The 12,713-nt window shown below is 52.6% G+C and overlaps 1 protein-coding gene across 2 annotated transcripts in view; it reads right to left on the bottom strand.

Annotated features, from left to right (window-relative positions):
- Window positions 1–12,713, bottom strand: part of TTC38 (tetratricopeptide repeat domain 38) — a 29,750-nt gene that overhangs the window by 14,728 nt on the left and 2,309 nt on the right. Inside the window, exons 3-7 of one of the 2 annotated variants that reach the window (XM_074391305.1) lie at window positions 10,313–10,394; window positions 8,851–9,022; window positions 7,202–7,375; window positions 3,131–3,166; window positions 2,777–2,852 (exon numbers count right to left, since the gene is read on the bottom strand). In XM_074391305.1, coding sequence (XP_074247406.1) covers window positions 2,777–2,852; window positions 3,131–3,166; window positions 7,202–7,375; window positions 8,851–9,022; window positions 10,313–10,394 — 540 coding nt within the window. The remainder of the gene's footprint in view (window positions 1–2,776; window positions 2,853–3,130; window positions 3,167–7,201; window positions 7,376–8,850; window positions 9,023–10,312; window positions 10,395–12,713) is intronic. The other variant, XM_039463277.2, reaches the window with a different exon arrangement.

The following is a 12,713-nucleotide window of genomic DNA, read 5'->3' as shown; positions in this document are numbered from 1 at the left end:
AAAGCCACGGCTGCCACCTTCCTCTTAGAGAAACGGTTACTGTCCCTGTGAAGGCGATGTGAACTGTCAAGTGCTCCAGCGGCCGTGGCTGCCTCTTCCCACTACCACACGTGTGAGGACACGTGGCTTTCTGGGTGCAGAAACAGCTGGCTCTGAGGTTATCGCAGTTCATGACAAAAGCCGCTCCCACGACCTGTGAGCTTGACAGTAACCAGCGAGGCATGCAGGACTCATGGAATGACCCTCCTCTCCTAGCTGTTCTTTCTTCTATTTATGTGTCTAGCTCATGTTTGCTAAGCATCTACTAAGCCCCAGGTGGAGCTTAGAAAATGGAGCAATAGGCTCACGCCTGTCATCCCAGTGCTTCAAGACGCCGAGGCAGGTGGATTATCTGAGGTCAGGAGTTCGAGACCAGCCTGGCCAACATGGTGAAACCCCGTCTCTACTAAAAATGCAAAAATTAGCCAGGCATGGTGGCAGGAGCCTATAATCCCAGCTACTTGGAAGGCTGAGGCAGGAGAATCACTTGAACCTGGGAGATGAAGGTTGCGGTGAGCCAAGATCATGCCATTGCACTCCAGCCTGGGTGACAAGAGCAAAACTTTGTCTCAAAAAAAGGAAAGAAAAGAAAAGAAAACGGAGCAGTAAACTGAGGCTCACAGAGGTCCCATTGCCTGGCCTGTGCCCAGATCCCCCATGCCAAATCGTGAGTTCCTGCCAGCCCACTGCCTCAGTCTCCCCACGCCTTTCACAGGTGTCCAGAAGCCCCAAGCTCTCCTGCCCTGGCCCAGCACCCGCTTCGAGGCTTTGGCAGGAGGCCGGCCCCAGCAAGCCCTCCCGCTCTGCCCGACACTCAGCTTTCCTGGGCCCGGCCCACTCCATGTGGGAAACAGGGGAAGAAAGCATGTCTGCAGGGGACCATGGGCACCCCTGGGGCAGGGCCCTGAGGACAGGACACTTGGGCACAGTCTAAGCAGGCTGCGGGTGGGGCTCCGAGATGGGACCCTGCTATGCCTGCTGCTTTCACGAATGGCGGGAGTGAAGGGTGGTGGCTGTCACGAGCTGAGCTCTGATGAGCTGACCAGCTTCCTCCCTCTCATGGAGTCCTCCCACGGTTCCCTGGGAAAGAGTCCAAACCGCATTCCCAGGCTCCAGGCCCAGTACACGCCAGTCCTCGCCTGCCCCTCTACGGCTCTGGCTCCAGGCCTGCGGCTCCTCCCAAAGCCTCCACCCAGCGAGCCACTTGGAGCTGCAGGACCCCAAGCCCCATGGTTGTACCTGGGCCCATTGCCTGCCTGCCCCTGTCCTCACCAGCCTGAGGCTACAGACACATGGGCCATGTGTTCCCACCCCTGGCCCCGTCGCAGCTGCTTTTCCCGCCCAGTACTTGTCTGTGGGGTGCTGGGCTTGGAGTCCAGGAGTTGGCGCCTGCCAGACAAAGGACGGGGGACGAGGGCGGAGCAGTGGGGCAGGGCGGGGCCCCATCCCCCACTTCTTGGTCCTTGCAAGGCGCGAGCTGGCATGTACTGTTGGCCACCCTCAGTGGGGGGGCCTGCCACATCTGGTTTGCCACAGCTACCCTTGTCCAGAGCTTCTCCAACTGTCCCGTGAGCTCTCAGGTGCCCAGATGGACGCCACCCACGGGAGGGCCCAGCTGCCGTGTTCTCCAAGGAACGTTCCTGCAGCTGATCCCTGAATAGTGGTGTCCGGTCATCCAGGCCATGGAGCCAAGACTGCCAGAAAGCCACTCAGGTCCCCACAAGCTCTGGCCAGAGTTAAAGCAAAGAACGCATCACTCGAGCCTCAAGTCTTGGATTGTGTCATCAGAGCAGTCTTCAGAGCCCAGCAACCCAAAGAGTGCTATCTCCCAGGGAGGGCACTGCCAGCTGACTAGGGCAACTACCGGGGGAAGAAACCCAGTCAGGACGTTGGGAGGCGGGCAGCTGGGCCAGGCAGCTGAAAGGACAGCCGTTGTCGGGTGACCTGGGTGGAATTCAGCTCTGCCATCTCTGAGGCGTCTGGCCTCAGGCAGGCTCTAGCCTTAGCCTCACTCTGAGCCTCAGGCCCCTCATCTGGGCAACAAAGAGTTTAACATCACGTGGGCAGAGCTGCGTCGATGCAGAGCCCAGCTCAGTAGCAGCTGGCACTCCCTTGTGCATGGCAGCCCCTCCATGGGCCTCAGTTTCCACTCCTGTGGCGGAGTAGAGGAGAGGGACCCCCAGAGCATGAGACCACCTGCACCCCATGCCTGACAGCCAGCTGCAGCTGCCACCTGGCCCTGGGCCCCGGTTTGCATGGATGCCCAGCAATCACCATGATTGGCAATCACCATGATTGGCAATCACCACTCAGCTCCCTGAACCTCTTAGAAATGGCGACGTTCAGGGAGGAAGGACCAGCGTGTATTCAGGCCTCTCCTCCCACAGTCCTACCCCAGCAGGGCAGAATGCGCTCAGAGCCAGGCAGAGCTGCTGCGAGTCGGGAGCTGCCGCTCTGTGCAACCCCAAGTAAGTGGGCTGACCATGGGGTCCCCGCACCCCACCAATCTCATCTGTAGAAGTGGAACCAGTGTCAGACAAGGCACGTGGCTCTGGGGACCTCAGGGGCCCCTGGCAGGCGGCAGCAGCTCACACTAACCGGAGCTCCCCAGTCTCTCTGAGGAAGTGAGGCCAGGGTGGAGCTCATGGGGTCACACATGAATGGTGCCCCTCACATGCCCTGGTCCACCCGACAGCTGCTCCCTGAGGATCCGGCACGCTGGGAAGGGCCCACTTACCTCTCTGGCGAGTTTTTTTGCCTGATCGTAGAAGTTGGTTTCCATCAAGCCGAAAGAGTAGATGCCTTTCACATAGCTAAAAACAGAAGAAAAGATCTGAGGCAAAATGGACGGGGAGCAGGCTGAATTGTGTCCCTCCAAAGATACGCTGAGGTCCTAACACCCAGTACTGGGAAGGTGACCTTTTATGGAAATACAGTCTTTGGAGAGGTAGTCAAGTTTAGAGGAGGTCACATGGGATTAGGGTGGGCTCTAATGCGAGGACTGGCGTCCATAGAAGAGGGCCGTGTGAAGACATAGATGCAGAGGGAGGGCGGCAGGTAAAGACCAAGGCAGGGAGGCGCAGCTTCGAACCGAGGGACTTCAGGGAGCTCCGGGCACCACCAGGCACTGGAAGAGAAAGGAAGGACCCGCCCCTGAGGCTTGGATGGGATTCCTGGCCCTCAAAGCTGTGAGTACCTGCCTGCTGCCCCGAGCCACCCAGTTTGCAGCCCTTCACTCCAGCAGCCGCAGGAGACTTACACCCCCCAACCCCGTGCCAAGCTCTGTGCTCTTCGGCAAGTCCACGCTTCTGACTGGTGAGGGCCAAGGTGAATGTTACATCTGCACAATCATCCCCAAACCCAGCACAGAAAGTGGGCCCGCTCCTCAGTGAGCATCCCTCCCATCCCCTACGAACCAACACGGTCTCCACTGAGAATAACAAGGTTCCTCTCCCTCCTGTCTGCCTGGTGACGTCCACCCAGAGGCATGACCCAGGGGCACCTCCCTGGGAAGCCTCCGTGACCTGCGGGCCGTCCACAAGCCCCTGAGCGGCCTGCACTGCCCTCAGTGGACAGCTGGGTCCTCCTCGGACCCGGAGCTCCCACAGGATGGGCCCTGTCTGTCCAACTCATCCTCAGCCCGGGCCCCGCCCAGGATGGCTGGAAGACCCTGCTGAATAATCACACACTTCCGATCACTCTTGCGGGTTGGTTGGCTGGTTGGTTTGAGATGGAGTCTTGCTCTGTCGCCCAGGCTGGAGTGCAGTGGTGCGATCTCAGCTCACTGCAACCTCCACCTCCTGGGTTCAGGCAATCCTCCTGCCTCAGCCTTCCCAGTAATTGGGACTACAGGCGCTCACCACCACGTCCGGCTAATTTTGGTATTTTTAGTATAGTCGAGGTTTCACCACGTTGGCCACACTGGCCTCAAACTCCTGATCTCAGGTGATCTACCTGCCTCTGTCTCCCAGAGTGCTGGGATTACAGGCGTCAGACACCGCCCTCAGCCCACACTTCCAATCTCATCTGCAACTGGGTACCCGAGTATCTAGGGCGCTCATACGTGAAAGGTGTTCTTTTCTGTGGTTTCTTGGGGTTAAGTAAAAACAAAACAGGACAAGGGGGCTTCCGTCTGAGACTAAGATTTTGGCTTCTCTACTGTGCAAGGAGACTGATTCTAGCTTTTTTTTTTTTTTTTTTTTTGAGACGGAGTTTCGCTCTTGTTGCCCAGGCTGGAGTGCAATGGCGCGATCTCGGCTCACCGCAACCTCCGCCTCCTGGGTTCAGGCAATTCTCCTGCCTCAGCCTCCTGAGTAGCTGGGATTACAGGCACGCGCCACCACGCCCAGCTGATTTTTTGTATTTTTACTAGAGACGTGGTTTCACCATGTTGACCGGGATGGTCTCGATCTCTTGACCTCGTGATCCACCCGCCTCGGCCTCCCAAAGTGCTGGGATTACAGGCTTGAGCCACCACGCTTGGTGATTCTAGCTTTTGTTATTCATTGAAGCAATGTCTTTTTTTTTTTTTGAGACAGAGTCTCACTCTGTCACTTAGGCTGGAGGGCAGTGGTACTTACTGTAACCTCTGCCTCCCGGACTCAAGCAATTCTCCTGCCTCAGCCTCCCAAGTACCTGGGACTACAGGCAGGTGCCACCAGGCCTGGCTAATTTTTGTACTTTTAGTAGAGACAGGGTTTCACCATATTTGTCAGGCTGTTCTTGAACTCCTGACCTCACGATCCACCTGCCTCAACCTCCCAGAGTGCTGGGATTACAGGCATGAATCACCGTGCCTGGCCCCGAAGCAATGTTCTTGAGTACTGGCTTCCAGACTTATCTTTAAAAAACTATGTATGTACTGAGTGTTTACTGAGGTCATTTAGTCCTCAGCACTTCAGCTACTGACTGTATGCTTACTATGTGTCGGGTACTACTAGGTTCTTGTAATGGTTAATTTTTTATGTGTTGATACGGCTGGACCATGTTGCCCAGTTGTTCTGTCAAACACCAGTCTAGATGTTGCTGTGAAAGTATTTTTATTTGATTTATTATTATTATTTTGAGACGGAGTTTCGCTTTTGTTGGCCAGGCTGCAGTGCAATGGCACAGTCTTGGCTCACTGCATGGCACAGTCTTGGCTCATGGCATAGTCTTGGCTCACTGCAACCTCTGCCTGCCAGGTTCAGCCATCCAAGTAGCTGGGATTACAGATGTCCATCACCACACCTGGCTAATTTTTGTATTTTTAGTAGAGACAGGGTTTCACTATGTTGGCCAGGCTGACCCACCTACCTTGGCCTCCCAAAGTGCTGGGATTACAGGCATGAGCCACCACACCCAGCCTTTTTAAAAATTCTTTTAGAGAGAGTCTTGCTCTGCTGCCCAGGCTGGAATGCAGTGGCATGACCGCAGCTCACTGCAGCCTCAAACTTCCGGGCTTAAGGGATCCTCCCGCCACAGCCTCCTGAGTAGCTGTGCCTGGATAAATTTTTTTTTATTTCTTTTACTTATTATTATTATTTTTTTGAGATGGAGTTCCACTCTGTCACCCAGGCTGGAGTACAGTGGCGAGATCTTGGCTCATTACAACCTCTGCCTTCCAGATTCAATGGATTCTCCTGCCTCAGCTTCTCAAGTAGCTGGGATTGCAGGCATGTGCTACCACACCTGGCTAATGTTTTTGTATTTTTGTAGAGACTGGGTTTCTCCATGTTGGTCAGGCTGGTCTTGAACTCCTCAGGTGATCCGCCTGTCTCAGCCTCCCAAAGTGTTGGGATTATAGGCGTGAGCCACTGGGCCCAGCTATTTTTTTTCTGGGCTCAAGCAATCCTACTGCCTCAGCTTCCCAAAGAGCTGGGATTACAGGCATGAGCCACTGCGCCCAGTCCTGTGAAGGCATTTCTAGATGTGATTTCGGTAAAGCAGATTACCCTCCATGTGGGTGGGCTTCATCGATCAGTTAAAGGCCTTAAGAGAAAGACTGAGGCCCGTAGAAGAAATTCTGCCTGCAGACTGCCTCCAGATGCAAGACGAATGCAACTTGCAGGAATCCCCAGCTTGCTGCCCTACCCTACAGAGTTTCAACTTGCCAGCCTTTACATTCACATTAGCCAATTCCGTAAAATAAATCTCCATCTCTCTTTCTGTCTCAGAGCTCTTTGTACTTCTCTGGAGAGTGCTGACTAAATACAGCTTAGTAACCTGTTTGAACCTCACAAATATCCTGTAATTTAGCTGCAGTGAGGTCAGTCCTGTGTGATGGTCACTGGGGGTGTTCATTTGCACCCCAGGCCCCCTCTCTTCCCAAACACATCCTAGAACTGTACTTCCTGGTCTCCTTGTGGGTGGGCAAGGTCATGTGATCAGTTCTGGCCAATGACTTGCGAATGGCAGGGTATTCCTTTCATTTTAAACCTTTTATTGCCATTTTAAGCCCCCATGAAAGCTCACTTTTCCCTCTTAGAGACAGGTATGTCCAGAGGGCAGATGCTTCATCAGCTGGCATCCCAGATAGAGACAAAGATATGGTGGCAGAGCTCTCAGTCCTCCTAAGGTAGTCATGTAGTATGAGTGAAAAATAAACCTTTTATAAGCTTTGGGGAAAGGCTGGGCACGGTGTAATCCCAGCACTTTGGGAGGCAGAGGCAGGTGAATCGTGAGGTCAGGAGTTTGAGACCAGCCTGGTCAATATGGTGAAACCTCATCTCTACTGAAAATACAAAAATTAGCCAGGCATTGTGGCATGCACCTGTAGCCCCAACTACTTGGGTGGCTGAGGCAGAAGAATCACTTAAACCTGGGAGGTGGAGGTTGCAGTGAGCTAAAATCACGCCACTACACTCTAGTCTGGGTGACAGCACAAGACTGTCTCAAAAATAATAATAATAATAAACAAAATAAGCTTTAGGAAAGGAGAACCAGGAGATGTTTCTTCCTGCAGCAAAAACAATCCCATGCTGACTGATACGTAATGGCACTACCTCATTCACAGGCGGGATGAAACTCAAATGAAGAAAATGAAACTTTTGAACTTGAAGGAACTAGGAGCACAGCAACAGTAGTCCCATTACTTTTAGGACAGGGCCAAGAGACTCATCATGTTTTTAGGGCAGAAGAGAGAGATTAAGAAATAGAAATGTGATTTCCTGCTGGCACCTACCTGCTTAGGGGGATGTCAGGTGTCCAGAAGGGGTAAATTCGAGCGACAGAATCTCGCATCTGTTCCTGATAGCCCAGGTAAAAATAAGCATCATGGGAAAATTTCAGGGCCAACATGTCGGTCGGGTGGTCCCGGAGAATCTGTTCCCACAGGTCACAGGCTTTCGGAAAGTTCCTGGAAACCAAGAAAGATTTCTCACCAACACTGAACGCAGTCCACTCACTCAGGGAATGTAAGACGCATCGCTTCTCACCAGTGTCATGGTCTGCATGGAAGCGGTTTGTTTTGTTTTTGAGACGGAGTCTGATCCTATCGCCCAGGCTGGAGTGTGATGGCATGATCTCCACTCACAGTAAAGTCTGCCTCCCAGGTTCAAATGATTCTCCTGCCTCAGCCTCCCAAATAGCTGGGATTACAGGCATGTACCAGCACATCCAACTAATGTTTGTGCTTTTAGTAGAGACAGGGTTTCACCATATTGGCCAGGCTAGTCTCAAACTCCCGACCTCATGATAGCCCGCCTCAGCCTCCCAAAATGCTGGGATTACAGGCATGAGCCACTGCATCAGTGGGAGTATTTTTTTTTTTTTAATTAGTTTCTATGTTAGTTTTTTTTTTTGGTTTCTTTTTTTTTTTTTTTTTTTGAGAGGAGTTTCGCTCTTGTTACCCAGGGTGGAGTGCAATGGCGCGATCTCGGCTCACCGCAACCTCCGCCTCCTGGGTTCAGGCAATTCTCCTGCCTCAGCCTCCTGAGTAGCTGGGATTACAGGCACGCGCCACCATGCCCAGCTAATTTTTGTATTTTTAGTAGAGACGGGGCTTCACCATGTTGACCAGGATGGTCTCGATCTCTTGACCTTGTGATCCACCCGCCTCGGCCTCCCAAAGTGTTGGGATTATAGGTGTGAGCCACTGCGCCCGGCCTATGTTAGTTTTTTTTAATTGAACTAACTGGTTTTCAGTGGGAAATTTTACTCTTTAGTTCAATTTTTTAAAAAACTGGTCTAACAAATTGCCAAAGATCATCCCACTGGAGACTGTGAGACAGCTGCAGGAAGTCCCCAGGGTGGAACCCACACCTGGACGGACTCACCGGGAAGGCCAGGCAGCCCTTCCCCGGTCTCAGGGGTGGGAATCCCTGAGCACCTGAGCGATCGGCTAAGGTCACCTAACTCTGCAGGTGTCTTGCCTGCCTGAGCAGACACAGGGGCTGTCTCGGAGAATGAGGGAACCAGCGTGGGGAACAGCGGGGCGGGGCAGGGGGATGACGTGAAAGCCAGTGCGAGAGCAGGGAGCATATGGGTGCATATTTGATTTAATCTGATTGATTTTTTATGTCCCACTAGAAGAAGCATATTTTCTTCTCTCTTCCCTAACCTAGTTAGTTCTGTAGTGTGACCCTATTATTTTTGCAATGAAAATAATATACAACTTACTTAATGAAACAAAATAAGTTACTTTGAACACGAAGTTGAGAATCTTCACCAACTGCTCAGCACTCCACCAAGGTTAGAGAAGCGATTCTCACGAGCCAGGGGGAGAATCATTCTCCCACTGGCCCTCCTCCCGAGGGCATTGGGAAAGGGATACCCTGCCACTCCCCAGCATAGCCTCGGAGTGCCAGCTTCTGGCCCAGGGAGGCCCCTCACCCCTTGGCAAATGTCTCTACCGCAGACACGTGCAGCTGCTCCCGCCTGGTCAGCGGCTGGGTTCTTGAAATCTCCACCATCGTCTTCACAGCCAGGTCCAGCTCTTTGTCCAGCTTCACGGAGCTTCCAGTGCCAATCAGCACCAGGCCATTCGAGATGGCGTGGCCCATCGCTGGTGGGAGGTAAGAGAACAGCTGGTGATTCAGATGGTCCGGCCCAGGATCCACATGTCACACAGACACCCCATGCAGCAGTAGGCTGTGCACTGTGGCCCTGGCAACTGCCTGGAACTCAGCCTCAGCACTTGTCAGGCAGAAGGGTGCGGTAAGCCTAAAAGCAGTCTTGAACATTTTTCTAAGGAGGGCACTCTGCTGAGTGTCAGTGTCTAAAGCACCTGCCCCCTCACTGGATGAGCCACGTGGCACAAGGCTGGAAGCTGGGGTCGGGGGGATGTGCCTTGTGGCCTTCGAAGCAGCCTTGCTGGCAGGACTGCAGGCCCCCAGGCCCCGCTCTGGAGAGCCAGCGTGTCCACTGGCATTTGGAACTTGGTCGCTGACTTAGGCCTGGGACCCAGCACCCAACCATAGTTCTAGGACCACCCATTCGGCCCCTGGAAAACAGCTGGTGATTCCAATAGTCAGGCCCAGCCCAGCCCAGCTGGTGATTCAAGTGGTCAAAGCCCCTGATAAGGGCTGGAGGTCTGTTCAGAGAGTCCGAGCCTGCCCCTGGCTCCTGGCTCCCCACAACTGGGTTTGACTAACCCGTTCTCCCCCCGTTATTTCCTTGTTTGTCCTCTCCAGGGCAGTACAAGCCCCCTGCATTAAGCCTGACCAGGATGCAGCAGGGTGAGAAGGGGGTCCCTGCTGCCCTGTCGAGAGCCCTGTCTCCTCATCAGCCCTTCTCCCTGGCCCGGAACCTTGCCGGACCACACACCTGCAATGCACTGTGCTGGCTTCTCCACGCCCACTGTACACACATGCCGGCCTCTGTCAGCCATCAGTCCCCACCTCACCCCGGCCACTCTGGATGAGGCCTCACTGGTCCCTTGAGGGAGGCTGCAGGAGCCATCTCTCATGTTCCAGAGCTCTGGGCCCTGGATTCAGGAAGCCTTATCTAATCCCAGCTGTCAACCACCAGCTGGGTGGCTTCAGGTCCAGTCTTACTCTTGTCAACCCCGTTTCCTCATCTGAGAAGGCGATCAGCGTCTTCATTCCAGAATTGATGGCAATTAGAGAAAAGACTTGAAAACACCTTCTATTAGAACCTGGCATCTTTATTCGAGCGGCTGTTTTTCCACACACAATGGCAGCTGTCATCTTCCCTCCCGCTGTGCAAATGCCACCCCGGTTGCCGCCACCCAACCTGCCTTCCCCATCCCCAACTGTGTCCCTGTGGTCAGGGAGAGAGAGTGGGGCTGGATCTGTGAAGCGGGCCACCTCCACCCACGGAGGGTGTCACTTACCGAAGGTCGGATCTGCTGCTTTGAGCTTTGACAGGCAGCCCTCGATGCCACCGAGACTCTTGTCATTGGTCCATTTTACATACTGAAATGGGAAAAGCAAAACCAGTCCTCACGGAGCCCTCGGATCACACTAACAAAGGTGTGGCTCTAAATCCAGGTTTACACTTTAGGAGGCTGAGGCAGGCAGGTCATCTGAGGTAAGGAGTTCAACACCAGCCTGACCAACATGGTGAAATCCCATCTCTACTAAAAATACAAAAATGAGTGGGGCGTGGTAGTGCACGCCTGTAGTCCACACCTACTTGGTAGGCAGAGGCATGAGAATCATTTGAACTCAGGGGCCGAGGTTGCAGTGAGCCAAGATCACGCCACTGCACTCCAGCCTGGATGACAGAGACTCCATCTCAAAAAAACAAAAAATAAAAATAAATCCAGATTTGTTTTTATTTGTAGAACATTGAGTGTTTCCGGACTTTAACCCAAAGAAGGCATAACTTGGCTAATAACTTTCTTCATATGAGGAAATGAAATACACATCACCCAAGGCACACTTTCTAGGGCTAGGGATGCTGCATTTCCAAAAAAGAACATCAAAAGGCAGGTTCTGACTGGGCGGGATGACTCATGCCTGTCATCCCAGCACTTTGGGAGGCCGAGGTGGGTGGAAGACTTGAAGGCAGGAGTTTGAGACCTGCCTGGCCAACATGGTGAAATGCTGTCTATAAATAATACAAAAATCAGCCAGGTGTGGTGGTGTGTGTCTGTAGTCCTCGCTACTTAGACAGCTGAGGCAGGAGAATCACCTGAACCCAGAAGGCAAAGGTTGTAGTGAGCCGAGATCGCACCAATGCACTCCAGCCTATGAGGCAGAGAAAATGAAAAAAAAAAAAAAAAAGGCAGGTTCCTCCTGACAGGTGACCTACTATACACCGGCTTCTTCCACCGTAAGAGGAGCCTTGAAGTTGGTCACAATAGGAACATTTCTGCTTCTTATTCATTCATTTAAAAAATAGTCACAGTGGGGCCGGGTGCGGTGGCTCAAGCCTGCAATCCCAGCACTTTGGGAGGCCGAGGCGGGTGGATCACGAGGTCAAGAGATCGAGACCATCCTGGTCAACATGGTGAAACCCCGTCTCTACTAAAAATACAAAACATTAGCTGGGCATGGTGGCGCGTGCCTGTAATCCCAGCTACTCAGGAGGCTGAGGCAGGAGAATTGCCTGAGCCCAGGAAGCGGAGGTTGCGGTGAGCCGAGATCGTGCCATTGCACTCCAGCCTGGGTGACAAGAGCGAAACTCCGTCTCAAAATAAATAAATAAATAAATAAAATAAATAAATAAAATAAAAAATAAAAAATAAAAAATAGTCACAGTGAACATTCATTTTAGAGCATTAGAAAGACACAAAAGCCGAAAGGTAAAACTCACCTGAATCTCACTTTATATAATCTTTTTTTTTTTTTTTAATTGAGAGTCTCACTCTGTCTCCCAGGCTAGAGTGCAATGGCATGATCTAGGCTTACTGCAACATCTGCCTCGAGGGTTCAAGCAATTCTCCTGCCTCAGCCTCCTGAGTAGCTGGGATTACAGGTGTGTGCCACCAGGCCCGGCTAATTTTTGTATATTTAGTAGAGACGGGGGTTTTGCCAGGTTGACTAGGCTGGTCTTGAACTCCTGACCTCAGGTGATCCACCTGCCGCCGCCTCCCGAAGTGCTGGGATTACAGGCATGAGCTACTGTGCCGAGCGCCTCATCATTTTTGATAATTTAGTGTATTTATTCCTAGTCCTTTATTCAAATGCCTCTTTTTAAAAGTCCTAGACCTGGAATCCCAGCACTTCGGGAGGCCGAGCCGGGGGGATCATGAGGTCAAGAGATCGAGACCATCCTGGCCAACATGGTGAAACCCAGTCTCTATTAAACATATAAAAATTAGCTGGGCATGGTGGCGTGTGCCTGTAGTCCCAGCTACTCGGGAGGCTGAGGCAGGAGAATTGCTTGAACCCGGGAGGCAGAGGTTGCATTAAGCCAAGATTGTGCCACTGCACTCCAGCTTGGTGCCTGGCGACAGAGTGAGACTTCGTCTTAAAAAAAAAAAAAAAGTCCGGGACCTGTAGTCATGCGTTGAGTTTTAAAATGTACCCTTTGCACAGAATTAGCACATGTATATATTTTTTTAAGACAGGGTTCGCTCTGTTGCCCAGGCTGGAGTACAGTGGCACAATCAAGGCTCACTTCAGCCTCAACCTCCCAGGCTCAAGCAGTCCTCCTGCCTCAGCCTCCAAGCAGCTGGGACTACAGGCTAAACGAGCGTTTTGACAAGATACAGGAGGGCTGGCACAGAGCTATGTAAAGAACCCAAGTTCTAACTCAGGACAGCACAGAGACACTGATACACGGGA

This window comes from Saimiri boliviensis, chromosome 21, assembly GCF_048565385.1.
Source record: "Saimiri boliviensis isolate mSaiBol1 chromosome 21, mSaiBol1.pri, whole genome shotgun sequence".
NCBI classification, from domain to species: domain Eukaryota; kingdom Metazoa; phylum Chordata; class Mammalia; order Primates; family Cebidae; genus Saimiri; species Saimiri boliviensis.
Note: the sequence above shows the minus strand (reverse complement) of the source record. Positions and strands in the feature narration are given on the sequence as shown.